The 20,075-nt window shown below is 38.5% G+C and overlaps 2 protein-coding genes across 5 annotated transcripts in view; both read right to left on the minus strand.

Annotated features, from left to right (window-relative positions):
* LOC106070128 (two pore potassium channel protein sup-9-like) overlaps positions 1-18,425 on the minus strand; it is a 169,141-nt gene extending 150,716 nt beyond the window's left edge. For 3 of the 4 annotated variants that reach the window (XR_008775570.1, XM_056015355.1, XM_056015356.1), the window contains exon 1: positions 17,929-18,425. The gene's annotated coding sequence lies outside the window, so the exon portion shown is untranslated. The remainder of the gene's footprint in view (positions 1-17,928) is intronic. The other variant, XM_056015357.1, reaches the window with a different exon arrangement.
* LOC129923745 (sex-determining region Y protein-like) lies at positions 8,418-9,458 on the minus strand. Its single transcript, XM_056016257.1, has one exon. It carries the CDS (start codon positions 9,456-9,458, stop codon positions 8,418-8,420), a length of 1,041 nt encoding a protein of 346 aa, XP_055872232.1.
* Positions 18,426-20,075: the final 1,650 nt, after the last annotated feature.

Here is a 20,075-nt window from a genome sequence, read left to right on the forward strand (position 1 = left end):
TAGAGCTTTCTTGAATTTTGTCCCGAAAGAATGGCACACGACTACTAGGATAAGGTGGATAAGCTGTCTGGAGATAAATCGCAACATAACTGTCAAAAGTTATGACATACTAGGATAAGCTGGATAAGCTGCCTGGAGATAAATCGCAACATAACTTTCAAAAGTTATGACAATTCTAGGAGAATAGCAATATCACAAGAAAGCTTTGAACCCACGACAATTCGTCAGCTCGTTTGACAACGTAAAAGAAAAACGTCGTCTGGTCAGTCACACCTAGCCATTTGAAGCTACTACACTCAGCAAACAATGTTATCGTTTGGTTATTGAAGGATTTCTACATCCACTCAAAGCCAACATGAAGTCATGGGAATTTGTTTAGCTTCTAACATCTGGGACGTAATATCCACTTCCGGTTTGGTCAAGACTTAAGCTCAACAACCTGGTTAATACACTGGTTTAGCGTTGAACAATAAAACCGTTTTAAAGATTTACAAACACCGATTACATTTGTCTGTCGAGCCGTCCACAATGATTATCGATTAGCTCGCATTAGGACATCCCTCTTTCTCTCTCTCTCTCTCTCTCAACATTTTGCTATTTAAAGAGTAATTGCCAAATATTGACTGACTTGTGACCTTGACATTAATATCAGTCGCCAACAAAGCTACCTGGCAAGGTAAAGGAACACCGAGGCTCAGGTGCTGACATTTTCTCGCCGGTGAGTCCAGAGGTGTCTCTTGTCTTTTAAACGGTCTACTTGTCAGGACGTGGCGGACGGAGCTTTCCATTGGACAGAGTCTCAGTGGGCTTGACTTCAGCCCCTTTACGGGCACTTATAATCTCCATTGGACAGAGTCTCAGTGGGCTTGACTTCAGCCCCTTTACGGGCATTAATAATCTCCATTGGACAGAGTCTCAGTGGGCTTGACTTTAGCCCCTTTACGGGCATTAATAATCTCCATTGGACAGAGTCTCGGTGGGCTTCACTTCAGCCCCTTTACAGGCACTAATAATCTCCATTGGACAGAGTCTCAGCGGGCATGACTTCAGCCCCTTTACAGGCATTAATAATCTCCATTGGACAGAGTCTCAGTGGACTTGACTTCAGCCCCTTTACGGGCATTAATAATCTCCATTGGACAGAGTCTCAGTGGGCTTGACTTCAGCCCCTTTACGGGCACTAATAATCTCCATTGGACAGAGTCTCAGTGGGCTTGACTTCAGCCCCTTTACGGGCACTTATAATCTCCATTGGACAGAGTCTCAGTGGGCTTGACTTCAGCCCCTTTACGGGCATTAATAATCTCCATTGGACAGAGTCTCAGTGGGCTTGACTTCAGCCCCTTTACGGGCACTTATAATCTCCATTGGACAGAGTCTCAGTGGGCTTGACTTCAGCCCCTTTATGGGCATTAATAATCTCCATTGGACAGAGTCTCAGTGGGCTTGACTTCAGCCCCTTTACGGGCATTAATAATCTCCATTGGACAGAGTCTCAGTGGGCTTGACTTCAGCCCCTTTACGGGCACTTATAATCTCCATTGGACAGAGTCTCAGTGGGCTTGACTTCAGCCCCTTTACGGGCACTTATAATCTCCATTGGACAGAGTCTCAGTGGGCTTGACTTCAGCCCCTTTACGGGCACTAATAATCTCCATTGGACAGAGTCTCAGTGGGCTTGACTTCAGCCCCTTTACGGGCATTAATAATCTCCATTGGACAGAGTCTCAGTGGGCTTGACTTCAGCCCCTTGACGGGCATTAATAATCTCAATTGGACAGAGTCTCAGTGGGCTTGACTTCTGCCCCTTTACGGGCATTAATAATCTCCATTGGACAGAGTCTCAGTGGGCTTGACTTCAGCCCCTTGACGGGCATTAATAATCTCAATTGGCTTTATTTCAATGTTTTGTTTGGTTCGTTTGTTTATCAATGTACTAAGTCGCCAAGGAAGTGACACCATTCGAAATCATGACCTACAAAAGTATATCTGGAACAGTGGGCATGAGTCCCCATAAGTTTCAGATTGCCACGCCCTAGCCAAAACCGTTAAGGACGGAAAGTTTGGCGGAGGGGAGTGTTACACCTAGGACCTTCGTGACGACTGTTCGAATCGGATATGCCTGTGAATGACTTAAGTAAAGTAATTAGATGTAGATACGATTAAACTATAGCAATAACAAACTTAGATCCTAGATCTAGAATATAGATAGATATCTATGTCTATCGATTTTCACAACAAAAAAAAAAAAAAAAGATCTTTGAGCATATTTCTCTTTAGTCTTTGTAAGAGTGATTGGTCAGATCCAGATCCGCTTACGTATTGTTGAGGGGGAGTGGCGTAGGCAGTGAATGAAAAACAAAATCTCCCTCGTAATCCTACTGTCCATTTTTTCCCCCTCAAATTTGAAGAAGTTGATGTCTAATATATCAAATATCTAAATGAAAAAAATGATATGAAGTTGACTATGACAACATTTTACTCAGAATTTATATGAAATTTGAACAAAACAACAACAACAACACACACACGCAAGTTCACATTTTTCTTATCTTATAAATTACACATCAAAGAAGACGATAATATGCATGAACGCGTGTTATACATGATGTGCGCATGTGTGCATGCTTCTGTGTGTCACGGTGTAAAAATCTATTAATATATGACACCTAATTTACTGTGCAGATATATTCATCAGAAGCCTTAGAGAGAAAACAACAATGACTACCTACAGCCCACTGTTCAGTCTGAGAGAAGCCTTACACAAACATATCAAGCCCACGTACAAGGTACAAAACAAAACATCACCAGATCCGATTGCTTAGGAAATCGATACCCCCCCCTCTCCCCCCCCCCCCCTGCCTCAGCTTCTTTTCATCCGTTTCCAACCCAACTCACATTTCCATACCATAGTTCTACCTTCGATGGAGACCCCCTGCTGTGTACGACTCTGATTTACACAAGTCTCGACAAGAAAATTAAATAGAGAAAAAAAAGGCGTGGGGGGGGGGGGGGAGAGGACGTCTACGTTGTCAGGGGCGAGGATTTGTTTAGGGTAAGTACGTCAGGATTGAGCTCTATCTACGAGTGATGGAATCGCAGGGTTTCCTGCAGTGATATGTGGTAAACAGGAGTTTTAAAGTACGTCACCCCCTCCCACACACACACACACCCTCGCTCCCGCCTCACTCGTTGCTCAGTGTTGATATCAACACAGATGGTTAATGATACAATGGAAAGTTGATTATAGAAGGATGTTTGAGATCAACGTGAGTGTCATCCTCGGAGATCAACAGGATGAACCACAAAGAGATGGAGGATCAACAGACGATGTTTTTTTATACAAGAAAGAGTAGAGATACCATGCTGATGGATGTTGTAATGCTGATGAGTGGAAAAAATAAGAATATACAAATAGAGAAATATTTGTAACAAAAAGAACTGATGGGATAGATGGACTGGTCGTGTGATATGCTCTCTGGACTCTCGACTCAATGGTCTCAGCTTCGAACTCTGCCTGCTTATTTAGCTAGGACGTAATGATCTTGAAGTCTGAAGGGCCGTCCGAAACACATGATTGCAAATATCCATGGAGTCATGTTTGAAGCCCCCAAGGAAGTGGTGGCCCTAAGCTTTAGTTTATCTTACCTTTAAGTAAATTCAACACAAGCAATGACGTATTTTAATTTTTTTTTTTAGCTCTTGTCAGTGCAGGGTTCACGTATTCAAGCCAGAGCTTAGGGCTCACTTTATTAGGGCTGTGAACAGTTTATAATAAATAATGATTATGTAGTGAGGCGAGGTGGCTAGGTGGTAAAGCGCTTAGCTTTCGAACCGGAGTGACCCGGGTTCGAATTCTGGTAAAGACGGATTTTTAATTTCGGGATATTTAGGGTGCCTCTGAGTCATTCAGCTCTAATTTATACCTGAAAGGAGTTGGGGAAAAGTAAAGGCGGTCGGTCGTAGTGCTGGCCACATGACGCCCTCGTTAGCCATAGGGTACTGAAAAAGGTTAAATTTACATCTCCCCTATAGATGACATGGTCTGAAAGAGAAACTTCTAATAATAATGGAAGCTATAGATGTATTACTTTATTATCGACATACTTTTAATTGTATAATTTTTAGGTATCCGAACATCATACACTACGACATTTAGACTTTTGAAGGGCCGCATGTCTCAGATCTAAACCCGGCTGTGGGTTGTGGATATTGTCGTGAAATTATTTATACATTTTTTTTTATGTTTGTGTGACCTTGTTAGGGTTAGAATGAGTTAGAATGTTTTTCACAACATCGGTGTGTTGTTGTCTTGAGTGTGTTGTCACTCAATGCGTCTTTCAAACATACCAAAGTCATATTGGACTTCTGTGACATATTAGCTGCATTTGATGACCACTTCCGTAATCCAGGGAATGGGAGGAGGGTTGAGGGCTTTGCACTGAGGTTTTGTACCTCCTCGAGTGACTGCTGAGACTATATGTGAGCAGAAGACTGGCCAGATTATTATAGCTGGAACTTGCCAGTTTGTCTTGAATTTTTTTTTCTCTGGCACTTTTCTTCTACGAGTGCTGTTGTCTTGTCCTCTGCCATTTTTTGTTTGCGGCAGTTCTCAAAGCGCCTCATATTACTGTTAGATTCGAAACGTGTAATTTAGGCTGCTAGATTTCGTTCGCCAGAGGTCAAGGTCAATATTAGTGTACCGGACTCAGGAGTTAAAGTGCAGATACTGACAGCTGAGAATGTTAAAGAATTCAGGGCTGACATTAGTCAAATTAATGCTTTAAAAAAACAATTCTCTAATAGGAATTACTGTCTAATTGATTTTATTGTGAATTAGAGATTCGATCAATTAAACAGATCTGTTGCACCTGGCACGATTCCTAAGCTTACATGACGTCATTTCAACTGCGTGAAATATTTTCAAACTTTTTCAAGCCCGATGCTCGCGTTTAGCCTGTCTAACCTATTACGCTTGTAAGAGGATTTTTAAAATAACATGCAAAAAATCCTGAGCCAAACAGTTTTATTTTAAAATTGTACTTTTTTTCATGTCAGTAAATTGTATAATGCTTTTCTTTATATTGATATATTTCTATCTCTGACACGTGAAATATGTCCTATGCACATTGCCTCTACGCCTTATTCTTGTATTTATAGCGTTTAGTTTGGTGTCTATATATACAGCAATTTATGTCTAGAAATTTGATCTCCTATAAGGCCAGGCTCTCAAAATAATTCAATCATTCTTGGTCTGTTCAATGTACACAAGGCTACCATGCAGATGTCTAACGATTTGTAATTACAATGTAAGTGATCCTCTTTTAACTTATGAGACAAATCTTCACAAAATACTCAAGTACCCTTTTTAGACCTTGCGATCTATAGTTCATCTGTATCTATAGTTCATGTGTATCTATGGCCGACGATTAACGAGTTGGTCTTGTGGACAGCTCAATGATCAACCGCCTTTACTTTCCCAACAAATTTTATGCACCCATTAGAGTTGGGGCGCCCTGAAAATCCCGAAATTCAAAATCCCGAAATTTAAAATTTCAGTCTTCAACGAAATTTGAACTAGAGAACCCTCGGTTTGGGAGCTAGGCGCTTTGCTACTCAGCCACACGCCTCGATATAAATATTGAGAACAAGTATAATGACCCATTCCACCAATCTACCAAACATAATTACCTCGTACACAAATAACGCAGTAAGCAATCATGGTAATAGCTATATATAACACGAATATAATTAGGAGTGTTTTTAACATGTTTTATAAATAACAGAAACGACACGTCTAGGAAGTCTAGCTAGACCTCTATTCTTTTAGTAGAAAGTTGAATCCCAAGTGATCAAGATATTAATTTATAGTTTGCCTGCATTCTTAATGTGCTTTTGAAAGTCTCAGACGTTCTCAGAAGTGAAGCTTATTAGGTCCCAGCAGGGGCGTAGCTAGGAGTTTTCCATTGTTTGGGGGCCCGGGGGGGGGCTTGACCTCTTTGGGAGCCCCAGCATTTTGCGTAATATTTAATTTTTAATGTAAAAAACATTAATTGGGGGTTGCCATCAAGAGGGGCCCGGGGGATTTTCAAATTCTCCCCCTCCTCCCCCACCCTAACTACGCCACTGGGTCCCAGCCTTGAGCTACTGTTGAAAGTCTGTTTGAACTCTGAACCCGTAGGGACGATAGTTTAAAATGGACTATAAAAGCAAAATCTGACATCCCGGACTACATGCTGTAAAAAAATTGACTAACATGTATATATATATATACCGGTATTAGTTGTTTGAAAAGAAGAGTGTTTACAATTATTGTAAACTCGAAAAGTTGACGATCTTTTGCAAATATTCCTCAGGAGAGAACATTTTTTGAGAACCGCTGCTGTCGATTCATCGTCAATGAAGTGCGTCGATGTTTTCCTAATTAAGAGTAAGATAATGGGCATGCGCAGCGCCATCTTCCTGTTTTCCTGCAGGGAAATGAAACAGTAAATTGCCTCTCTCCTTAAACACATTTTACATGTAACCTTCCCATCAGGCGTTTCTTTTTTTCTCACAAATTGTTGTCTTAAATTGTTTACTTTGTAACATGATTTAGTTGGAGAGTATTTCAGTCTACATATTATTGTATCGAGTCAAGAAACATTTCACATTTGAAGGGGATAATATGAAAACAATATTCCGGTATGTTCATGTCATAGAGTACACCTTTCAGACCTTGCGATCTATAAGACAAGTTAACTGTTTCTATGGTTAAGGAGGTGATCGTGTGGACAGCACAACGATCAACACCGCCTTTACTTTCCCCTCTAATGTTAGGCACCCATTAGAGTTGGCTGGACTCAGGGGCGTCCTAAAAATCCCTAAATTCAAAATGACAGCCTTCACCGAGATTTGAACCCGAAACTTTTTGGTTCGGAAACCAAGCGATTTACCACTCAGCCACCACGCATTACATTATAACGACACACAGACACACATACAGGAATATTTTATTATTATTTTTTTTTTTCAACACAAATAAAATTATTTCAAAAATCATTATCTTGTCTTTCTAGAAATGAGCGCCATCTTTTATTGCATAGTAACAGCTTCCTACCATAGGTATATACAGTCATTTAATGTAAGTAAATATCGCTTTATTTTGATTTTATGGAAAGTTTTAAATTGGGAGTGACACTTTTAGAAATCGCACCAGGTAACCTTAGAGACGCCTCTGCTAAATGCTGATTTTTTAAAATATAATTTGAACCCTCAACTTGTCGAGTCTACCACAAAAAATGCCAGTAACTGTGTTAGAAGTTTATCTAGAATAAACAAAAGTTACATGTAAAAATGAGATGCCTTGAAGGCTGAAAGCAATGTCAAATTTCGTTCCTAGTCGTGACATGCAAACGTGTGTTCTGAACGAGGAGACAACGTGAAGACAATAGTCTCTATCAGGACGCCCATAATAATATTAATTTATGTGCTTGCCATTGCATTAACATGTGTTTTGTATTTACGTAAAGATTCTAACAGGAATCGAAGGGAGGCATTTTTCTATTCTACTGCTCCCTCAGCATTTTTTTTTTTACCATTCCCTCTCTCTCTTCCTCTCTCTCTCTCTCTCTCTCTATCTTCTTCTTTCTGTCACCATCTGTTACATCTTTATGTATAATTTACTAGATAAGCCCAGGCGTCATCACTCACTCCCAGCTGCCCCGTTCCTGCACCTGCTCACCCCCAACCAAATGAGGGTTGAAGTTACTCATTTATTTTACACCGGAATCCAACTTGTTTACTAGTAACTACTGTCAGTCCATGGTCGGTTTCTGCCGGAATAAGTGTATCATTATCTTATCTTCATTGACATACTCGTGTATCATTATCTTATCTTCATTGACATACTCGTGTATCATTATCTTATCTTCAACGAGATACGCATGTATCATCATCTTATCTTCATAGACATACTCGTGTATCATTATCTTATCTTCATCAACATTCTCGTGTATTATCATCTTATCTTCACTAACATACTCGTGGTCATAGATCATATCTTCACTAACATACTCGTGGTCATAGAACATATCTTCACTAACATACTCGTGGTCATAGATCATATCTTCACTAACATACTAGTGGTCATAGAACATATCTTCACTAACATACTCGTGGTCATAGAACATATCTTCACTAACATACTCGTGGTCATAGAACATATCTTCACTAACATACTCGTGGTCATAGATCATATCTTCACTAACATACTCGTGGTCATAGAACATATCTTCACTAACATACTAGTGGTTATAGAACATATCTTCACTAACATACTAGTGGTCATAGAACATATCTTCACTAACATACTCGTGGTCATAGAACATATCTTCACTAACATACTAGTGGTCATAGAACATATCTTCACTAACATACTAGTGGTCATAGAACATATCTTCACTAACATACTCGTGGTCATAGATCATATCTTCACTAACATACTCGTGGTCATAGAACATATCTTCACTAACATACTCGTGGTCATAGAACATATCTTCACTAACATACTCGTGGTCATAGATCATATCTTCACTAACATACTCGTGGTCATAGATCATATCTTCACTAACATACTCGTGGTCATAGAACATATCTTCACTAACATACTCGTGGTCATAGAACATATCTTCACTAACATACTCGTGGTCATAGAACATATCTTCACTAACATACTCGTGGTCATAGATCATATCTTCACTAACATACTCGTGGTCATAGAACATATCTTCACTAACATACTCGTGGTTATAGATCATATCTTCACTAACATACTCGTGGTCATAGAACATATCTTCACTAACATACTCGTGGTTATAGATCATATCTTCACTAACATACTCGTGGTCATAGATCATATCTTCACTAACATACTCGTGGTCATAGAACATATCTTCACTAACATACTCGTGGTCATAGAACATATCTTCACTAACATACTCGTGGTCATAGATCATATCTTCACTAACATACTCGTGGTCATAGAACATATCTTCACTAACATACTCGTGGTTATAGATCATATCTTCACTAACATACTCGTGGTCATAGATCATATCTTCACTAACATACTCGTGGTCATAGAACATATCTTCACTAACATACTCGTGGTCATAGAACATATCTTCACTAACATACTCGTGGTCATAGATCATATCTTCACTAACATACTCGTGGTCATAGATCATATCTTCACTAACATACTCGTGGTTATAGAACATATCTTCACTAACATACTCGTGGTCATAGAACATATCTTCACTAACATACTCGTGGTCATAGAACATATCTTCACTAACATACTCGTGGTTATAGATCATATCTTCACTAACATACTTGTGGTTATAGAACATATCTTCACTAACATACTCGTGGTTATAGATCATATCTTCACTAACATACTCGTGGTCATAGATCATATCTTCACTAAATTGCACGTATGTCATACGTGTATATGCGTAGCCGGATGGCTGCCTGGTCGTGCGGTTTGCACGCTGGACTGTCGTTCAGATTTATCGATGGTCCCGGGTTCAAACCCTGCCCGCTCCCATCCCCCGTCGTCCTGCGGGAGGTTTGGACTAGGAAGTAAACTATCTTCAACTCTGAAGGAACATCCGAAACATGTAAAACAAACAAACATTTTACATCTTCACTAACATACAAGTATGCACATCAATCCACACTAACACATACACATATGCAACACATCTTTACTAACATACACTCATATTATCTTCACTAACATATAAACATATGATCTTCAATTGCATACAAAGATATGATCTTCACAAACATACAAACCTATGATATTTACTAAGATACAAACATATGATCTTCACTAGCATGCAAAGATATGATCTTCACTAACATACAAACATATGATATTTACTAACATACAAACATACTATCTTGACTAGCCAAAAACATATGATCTTCAATAGCATACAAACAAATGATTTTCACCAGCATACAAACATATGAGTTTCACTAACATACACGTATTTTACATCACCCTTAAATGTCACTTAACTGACGACTTCTTATAACTACTGTGCATATACTGCATTCCTCTTATTTATATATATGTGTGTGTGTGTGTTTTGGTTAGTTGTGTATAAGTGCAACAATCATACTGATAAACATATAAATTAATGTTCAGATTATTGTTACCCATACCACTTTCTTTCTCTCTCTCTCATAGAACAGGACAGAAGTTTGTGTTTTATATCTTTCATAGCTTGTGTTTACTAAAGTAAATCAAGTACAGTTTAAATGAAACGATGGAGCGGTCTGATTCAAGGCATATATGTCTCCCCCCAACCACCCAAAAAAAAAATGGCGTCACCCACGTATATAACATTCAATAGCACATTGAAATATATTTATGAATTGAACAACTACAAAAACCAATGCAGTGACGTCAAATATGAAGTGCATACAAAAATATCAATGAAATTTAAAAACAAAGCAAGGGGAATGAACTATGGCAATAACAATTGTTTTTTTTTTGTTTAGTTATTTATTTTTTTTTACTAAATGTTGCCACTCAATGTTTCAACTGCACGCTATTGGAGTATAAGTCTTCATTTAATGAGATAAAAGGCGTCCTATGAGAGGGAGGGAAAGAGGGGGGGGGTAGAGGACTTACAGCATGGCTGCTGTACAAATGTCCAGGTTTAAGAAATCAAAGATGTCTGGACAGCGGTCAGAAAGTATCCGAACTTTCCATAGTCCTGAGTCAGTCCTGACAAGAAATGGAAGCATATTAAAAACTGTATGGTAGGTAATACTTTGTAGAGATATTTTTTAAAATCATTTATTAGATAGATAGATAGATTGATAGATAGAGATAGATAGATAGATAGATAGATAGATAGATAGATAGATAGATAGATAGATAGATAAATAGATAGATAGATAGATAGATAGATAGATAGATAGATAGATAGATAGATAGAAAGATAGATAGATAGATAGATAGATAGAGATAGAGATAGAGATAGATAGATAAATAGATAGATAAAAATAGAGATAGATAGATAGATAGATAGATAGATAGATAGATAGATAGATAGATAGATAGATAGATAGATAGATAGATAGATAGATAGATAGATAGATAAAAAAGAGTACCAGGTGACCGAGCCTTGCTCGTTTGAATAGTTTGATGAGGAAATATATTGACTTCTTTTGGATCGGGTAAAGACTCCCAATTCGAAAAGTTGCTTTCGTGTTCTTTTAGTTCTAAATGTCAATGTACATGGAGGTTAGAAAAGAAAGTCTCTTAAGTCCCCATACAGAACACGCCGGTATGGACAGTACAGAGGGACTTCTAATGGTACGACAGTTACGCTGGAGAAAGCACTATCCGTATGGGGGACGAGCGTTTGCAAAAGACAGTTTTTTTTTTTTTTTGTGAGCTGAAAGGTGGTAGACGTAACAGAGATGTCCCGCAGAAACACTTTAAAGACCAGCTTAGGCACCAACCTGCTTTAACTGACATAGAATAGGGTATGTGACTGCAGGCGGCTTTAGAACGAGATAGCTGGAGAATTATTTTTATAAAGGGCGCGGGATACACAAAAGAAAATCCACTGCCAAGGACAGAATAGACAGGGAAAAGAGAATCTAAATCGACCACCGGCATGTAATATTTACATATATATATTTACATGCATAATAATAATAATGTTATTTATAAAGCGCTCTTAACAAACAAAATGTAGGCTCAATGCGCTGTAATAACATTACAAACACAAACACGACAGCTAAAATGACAATTAATCTAAAAAGTTTTAAACATATAGGTACATACATAGATACATACATACGTACATACATACATACATACATACATACATACATACATACATACATACATACATACATACATACATACATGTATACATACATATAACATACAAGAATTGCTCGTTTAAGAGTATAGGATAGATAGACTAAGATACTCTCTAAGTCAGTCTAAGTTAACTAGAAGACTGAATAAAATGTTTTCCCCAACAATGGAATTGAAAGCAATCGTCTCGAACGAGGAGTTGACATGACTACTCCTAACGATAGCTCACATTTATTCCTGTCAGATGTTTTGTTGGTCTCATTTCATTGATACAGCACCTGGCACCTGTAGGATTCTAGAGTCGATAGAAGTTTTCTCGTCTCCTGCTCATGTAACATAGCAGCTGTCTCGTGCTTGTAGCAGAAGTCAATATTTCTCAGTTACCGCTCGTAAAATTCCGCGTGTTTTATGTAGACTACTTTGCCAGTCCATGGTCACGTACGGTGCCAGTAGCGACATACAACTCTCTGATCACTTCCATTGTTAGTCGTCTTTGTTCCCTTCATCTTTAAAAAAAATGTTTCCCAAACTATGTTCCGCGGAACCTGAATAGGTTCCATGAACTACTGCAATAAACAACTTGAAGGCCACCGCGTGAATTAATCAATCTAAAAAATAAGCATAATGTTCCTTTAAAAACACAGAATGTGCGAGGTGTTCCGTTAAGGAAAAAGTTTGGGACACAATGTTTTACAAGCTAAACATTTAAACGTTTTAAACATTCCCTAATGTAATTAAAAACATTCTAATATTGTATAATTAAGTGTAATGCGCAATAATAAAGCAAATTTCCTCACGGATTAATATGTTAGAAACAAACTAATATTCATTCACTGGCCACTGCCAGGGTCAGGCTTCGTTATAACCAAAGTTCATTGTAGTCCCTTTAACAGTGTTTTACCTAAGAAATTTTCTGGTTATGTGGCAGGTCTGCAGCAGTACCGCCTTCTGGCAGGCACCGAGAATCTTCTTAGAGATGTTAATGGCCTTGAAGGTATTATCGAGGTCAGTTGTCATTACACCCTCGGTGGATGTAACAACAGGGTATATTGTTATTTTAGACAACTTCTACAACCGCTTTATCTCCAAGCCTAGGGTCCCATATTTTCTTTGCTTTTCCATTTTAGTTGTATCTATATTTTGAGATAGTGTTACGGCGATCAGATTTTTCTCATATTATTACTGTCATTATTATAGTATTATATTGTAAGTTAATGTTGCATATAATGGTATCACTGAGTGACAAAGAGTTCAACAAACTATTACGCTTATTGTAAACAAACACACAATCACTCACACCCGCCTATAGAACTAGAGAACATTGGTTGGAAGACTTTTAAGTTTTTTTTTCCCAAGTCTATCTCTGGGCTGAACTGATAGAAAAGAACTTTGTGTCCGATAATTCTAGGAACTACATCGCAGCGTGAGGGACTGAAGCAACGTGTTGTGTAAGGTTCTCTTTAACAAAAGACTGATTTAATGTACTTCGTTGCTATGGAAATGGTTAGAAAAAAAAATACAAGAAGTAGAAAGATCAACATACACTGTGGTTGGAGAGAGAGAGAGAAGGGGGGTCACAGGGAGGTAGAGAGTCTCAGAGAGAGAGAGAGAGAGAGAGGGAGAGGGAGAAGGGGAGTCACAGGGAGGTAGAGAGTCTCAGAGAGAGAGAGAGAGAGAGAGAGGGAGAGAGAGAGAATGGGAGTCACAGGGAGGTAGAGAGTCTCAGAGAGAGAGAGGGAGAGAGAAGGGGAGTCACAGGGAGGTAGAGAGTCTCAGAGAGAGAGAGAGAGAGAGAGGGCTAAAAAATCAGCTAATATTAAATTTAATTTATCAATTAGTTTGAATCATTCATTTGTTTAACTTTTTAATAGATCTAGAAAAACAATAAAAAGCTGGATGACCTGAATTTGAACTCGAGGGCTCAAGCCTCCTATGCCAAGGAAGTTTTTGTGAAAATAGTAGGCCTTATAGTTATATTTAGGCGACCTACAAAGTATAAAGGGGACTAATTTAACTTATACCTCCACATCAGTCAAATACAATTTCTTTCCCTTGTTCGATATCAAACAAAATAATTAATTACCAATAGTAAACTAATAGTTTTTTTTTTATTATTGATTCTTGTTTTGTCAGGTAAAAGAAATAATTGTGCAAAGCTTCAGTTTGACCCGAGATTTTACTAAATAGACAGAGTTGATATAAGCTTTGTTAAAATTAAATCAAGCTTTGATTTCATAAACATAATTCCGCATGAATGAATTTTCCTAAATGGAGTCTCCAGTATATCCTATGTACAGACTGTTAAAACGTGGATAAGCTAGGTATTAAATTGATAAGCTAGGTAGTAAATTGAGAAGCTAGGTATTAAAATAGCATTTGTTTTAGGGGTCCTTTTTTTTTGTAGCACTGTAGAATCAAATGTATCATCACTTTCGCCAGTCACATTAAGTAATTTGTATACTTTTATTAAGCAACAGCGATCTTTTACCATGCTGGCCTTGACATTGTTTTGTGAAATAGTTATATCCAAATCTTTTCGAATAGGCCTTTTAGTTTCGTACGTTTTCTATTCAGGTTCCATTATAGTGTCACCTTACGTCTCCATATCGCGTTTTCTTCTTTTTTTCTCTCTCTTTTTTCTGTAATTTATTGTTTAAAAAACGTAAGTCTGATCTTTTTAAAAAACAAACAACAACACGAAATGTAGGTAAAGATTGGATAATAGTGATTGACTTTAGTATGCAATCCTCTATAAGGTCTTAACAATTAACCAAGATGTTTAATTAAATTACAAAGTTGCGTGGCTTTGTTCACGTTTCATTGGACTAAATAGTGTTGTAAACCTGGTGGTGACACAGATGGGGGTAGTGCTGTCTGTTTTTGGCCTACCCGAATCGCCACAGTCCAGCGCAGGACGAGCGGTCAACCGTGACCAGTGACAGTATACGCCAGTTTGGCAAGGACCAGTGTCGTAAATATTACGCACGCAAGTCACGGCGAAAGTGATCAACTGGAGTGGTCAAGAAGGTTCGAGTAGGCCAGTAGAGACACTATATAAGAGCGAGTGTGTCAGAATCATTTCACTTCACGTTACCTCGCAATGTGACCAGTACGAGGCGAGAACCAGCACGGTGTGTGAAGTCAGGCGGAGCAAGACTAGGTTTTTGTAAAGACAGTGTTAATGTTGTTGCCAATTGCGATGTATTTGAAATTAAACTGACTGCTACTTTGGAGCCCTGAGTTGTGAGGTTCTTTAAGTTCGTTGTGTCGTGAGGTGAAGTTGGAAGAGAGCCTGGATAGTAGGAGAGTCGTAACACGGATGGTTCTAATTCGCCTCGTAGAATTTTGCAAATTTTCTTGAATCTTAGGATACCAAAACAATGCCTTATATTTTATAAAAACTTCCATCTTTGAAAAAAATTGAAAAAAAAAACAACAAACAATGACATGACATGACAGATTTCCAATCTTTGAAAAACACAAAAACTCACAGCTCCATATCTTCCATAAAGTCTTGACAAACTAAAGACTAGATACAAACATCGTTAAAAAAAAAAGTGCCCTAAATCAAGGGGATGATGATGGGTTGAGACATAGCGCTTTTTCCACTGCACGTGGAAATCTCAATTGAAGAGAAACTCGTAAAACTCGTGTCTGTGTGTTCCAGGCTTAGGACGAAAAAAAAAAAACCGCCTCGGCTTATTGACACGTTTTCTACTCAATATTGTCGTCTGGTGTGTCGGGGCGACCTTGAGTGAGCCAGGCCTGACTTGCAATTAGCATCGTATGGAGCAATCGTTGGCCTGGAGTATGCTCTTTGTTGTGTGTTAAGTGTGTGTGGTTGTTTTTTTTTTTTTTTTAAATGTCATTTCCACATGATTAAGTAATGTCTTTGTTAACTGGATCTCATGATAGAACAATTTAGAGAGCCATATGAGCATGGTAGACTAGGGAGTCATACAGTGGCGTAGCTAGGGTGGGGGGAGGAGGAGGAGAATTTGAAAATCCCCCCGGGCCCCCAGAAAATCCCCCCGGGCCCCCAGAAAATCCCCCGGGCTCCCACAAGAGGGGGCCCCCAAAATGAATGTTTTTTTACATTAAATATTACGCAAAATGCAGGGGCCCCCCGAATAGGTCAAGCCTTCAGGCCCCCGAACGATGGAAAATTCCTAGCTACGCCCCTGGAGTCAAATAAAATGTAGTAGACTTGGATGTCATATGAACGTAGAAGACTTGGTATTCAAATGAGCATGATAGACTTGGGAAACAAGTCATATGAACATAGTAATCATCTTCTTTTTTGAAGTAACGTCTGTATTATATAAGTAAATATAGTAGACCATAGTCATATGAATGTTGTAGACTCGTGGTATAAGTTGACTAGATATTTAATTGCTTGTATAAGAAAACGCTTTATCCTTCTTGTTCTGCTAGAGGTGTCGCGGAAATATCTAGATGTCGGTCAGTTGTTAGGTGTGAGGTATAATATAGTTTTTTTTATAGTTTTTTATTTCTCGTTCTAGATTCACATTTTTTAAAATCTGTTTCCTTGAAAAGTGATTATTTGGTAGTATTGTATAATGTGGTTCTGTATAATGTGGTACTGTATAATATGGGGGCTATATAATGTGTTTTATATATAATGTGGTACTGTATAATGTGGTTTTGTATAATGTGGGGGCTATATAATGTGTTTTATATATAATGTGGTTCCGTATAATGTGGGACTCTATAATGTGGTACTGTATAATGTGGTTCCGTATAATGTGGGACTCTATAATGTGGTATTGTATAATGTGGCGTTGTTATTAGGTTTGTTACCATTCATACTCACCATATCAATGTTTCCAATTGATAACGTACTGACCATATAATGAGTATACAGATAAAGTTAATATAGCCCTTTATATAATATTTGACTGATATATAAGTATTGACTGGTGTTTTTTTTTTTATAAATACTTTCTACGTTTTTTTGTGTGTGTGTCTATCAAAACATTGATCGTATTTACAGAATTGTGTTATCTGATTCGGACGTCAACTTATGGAGACTAGTTACAGACTATCACCTTTAGCTTAGTTTGAAATGACTATCTTCATAAAACTGATTTTGAATGTTACAAGTATAATATACGGATTATCTGCCTGGTAGTGTGGAATAGTCCCCGAGTACGAAACCTGTCCGCAGCCATACCCTGCTGTCCTTCGTGTCATTGCTGCTAGGATGTAATCATGTAATCATCTTTATTTGTGAAGAAACGTCAGACAAAAAAAACAAAAGGACAACAAACCAAAGATGTTGATGTGAGCTGTCTAGTTGAAATGTCTAGTGTCTCTCTTCTCTCTCTCTCTCTTTCTCTCTCTCTCTCTTTCTTCTTCTTCTACTCATAAGATGTACTTTATATTCTAAACTCATACGGTGGCCTAAATAAAAATACTCGAAACGAATATTCACATTTGACTAAAGAAACACCATAAGTACAAAAGAAACACCATTAGTACTAAAGAAATACCATAAGTAAAATTACAAGTTTGGAGCCTCCAGGACAGAACACTAAAAAGTATAGTGGCAATTATATATAAAACACTGAACTTTGACTTACGAATACAAAATTAAAACTAATGAAATACTCAGAAAGACACAAAAGGCGCATTTCTTATTCCATATGCTAGGACAAATTCGTACAAGTACATCCTCCCTAGAGCCGTTAAAGCATGCAATGGGTTGTCTGAATCAGCAAGGGAAGACCGATGACTTAGCAAAGTTTAAATCTCTAGGTAACATGCGCGACTAGATTAGTTAACACATGGATACGCCTAGGGCGTAAAAATCTCTTTTAAAGTTACGTCTGTTATTTATAAGATAAGATAAGATAAGATAACATAAGTCGAATGGCTCCCCATTCTTTCTTCCTCCTACACGAGAGTCTGTTGAAATGTGAACCCAGTACCGAGCAGACGATGTGTTCACACACCAACTCACACACACATCATCACATAGATCTACATCTAATTAACCCTTTAAGTGTACTCACCAAATTACACCTCGCGTCACGTGATAATAATTCCCAGCGGCAACACAGCACACTAGAAGAGGCTGTACCACTAGAAGCCTACACGAATTATCCAAAGTCCAGGCGAAAAATAATCCGAAACAAATCTAAATATTATATTCCCTACTGAACTTATTTTGGACTCCTGTCGTCTGTCTATCGCAGACGTATTGAATAGAAATACACACGCGCGTGCGCAAACTAATCACAGCCCACTGTTTGATTTCATTGTGTTATTTCTTTTTTATTTTATTTGTTTGTTGTGTTTCTCTCTATCTCGTTCTTCTTTCGTGGCCGAATGTCTCCCTCGCCGAGTTCCTCGCTGGAAGATGATGCAACAAGACTCGAGCCAGGGAGCACGGGTCTCCCGAACAACACGCTACACGCACGTGACGAGAATTAATTACGAATAAAACACATGAAGTTCATGTCCCGGCCCTAGCCAGCCAAGCGGTCACTCACTGAAAATGCACACGAGAATACGACAGGGTGAGTCGTCTGCTACGAGGGAGGGGGGGGGGAGGAGAAATGAGCGGGAAGGGCTTGGAGGAAAATGGAAAAAAAAGGGGGGGGGGGGGTCGTCGCGTTTAGGGTTGGCGGTATCGAGCATTGAGCAAGGGAATCGATATTGTTATTTAGAAGTTTCTCTCTCTCTCTCTCTCTCTTCGTTCTCTGTCGCTCTCTCACTCTCTTTTATGTTTATCTTGATCTAGATCTATATCCTTTTATCTCATTCGAGTTAGCTGTTGATCTCTCTCTTTCTCCATTTCTCTCTGTCTCTCTGAATCTCTCTCTTGCTCTCTCTACTTCTCTCTTTTACCTCTCTCCCTCTCTCTCTCTCTCGCTTGCTATCTCTTTCTATCTCTCTCTCTCACCCTCTCCCTCTCTTTCGCTTGCTCTCTCTTTCTATCTCTCTCTCTCTCTTTTCCCTCTCTCTCCCTCTCTCCCTCTCTGTCCCTCTCTCTCACTCTCCCTCTCTCTCTGTCCCTCTCTGTCCTCTCTCTCTCTCTCTCTCTCTCTCTCTCTCTCTCTCTCTTCTGTCCCTCTCTCTCCCTCTCTCTCTGTCTCACTTTTTCTTTCCTTATTTATTTTTCGAGTTATTTCTTGGTTTCTCCCTCTGTCTGCACGTGTCTGTCTGTCTGTCTGTCTCTCTTTCTCTCTCTTTCTTTCTATCTCTCTCTCTTCTCTCTCTCTTCCTCCCCCCTCTCTCTCTCTTAAACTCACTCTGAGGCGACATCGTTCATCAGTTCCGAAAAAAAAAGTCCGTTTTAAAAATAAAATTGCGCGTGAAGATAAAGTTGTACAGTAACAAAACAAACGATTCCATTCTACTTCCTATTCCAAATACTTTATGGTCATTTATACAAGAAGTTACATTCAACACTTTCATTTAGCCAATCTTGTGCTCCTCAGCGATCTTGTTGGTCTGGCGGATAGCGCACTAGCCCAGAAGTACGGAGAATGCGCATTCGAGCCTATTACTATTAACATTAGTTTAGTTTAATTGTTTGTTTAAGGGTTTTATTTTCTCGTGTACACCAAAGCTATAAATAAAAATTTAGATCTAAATTACAATTAAGTTTTGGAGAATTATGTGGTGATTCTAATTTGAATTGAAAATTATCAATTGGATTAAGTTTTTTTTTTAGCTCCACCCATTAACCCTTAAACGTTATAACCAGTACACACTTTCTTAACTTCATATACCTTTTGTTTTTGTTCTCTTTAACATGGAGGCTTCTTAGGGTTAAAAGAAAACCGTCAATATGTTCCATATATGACATGAAGGCTAATAATGTCTGGGAGAAGGTTTCCGTGCTGCCTTTTCAAAAGCAATTTAAAAACAAAAAGAAGTTTCTCGAGTCTGAATTCGAACTCGCGGCTCCATGATGGAAGGTCAGGACGTGTTTAGGAAAATGAATAATTGCGCAAAGTTTCAGCTTGATCCAAGAATGGGAAGTGTGAGAAATAAGGTGTACAAAATGTGTACTAGACAGATAGATAGATAGATAGATAGACAGACAGACAGACAGACAGACAGGCAGATAGACAGACAGACAGACAGACAGACATACAGACAGACAGACAGACAGATAGATAGATAGATAGATAGATAGATAGATAGATAG

Source organism: Biomphalaria glabrata, chromosome 17, assembly GCF_947242115.1.
Source record: "Biomphalaria glabrata chromosome 17, xgBioGlab47.1, whole genome shotgun sequence".
Lineage (NCBI taxonomy): Eukaryota > Metazoa > Mollusca > Gastropoda > Planorbidae > Biomphalaria > Biomphalaria glabrata.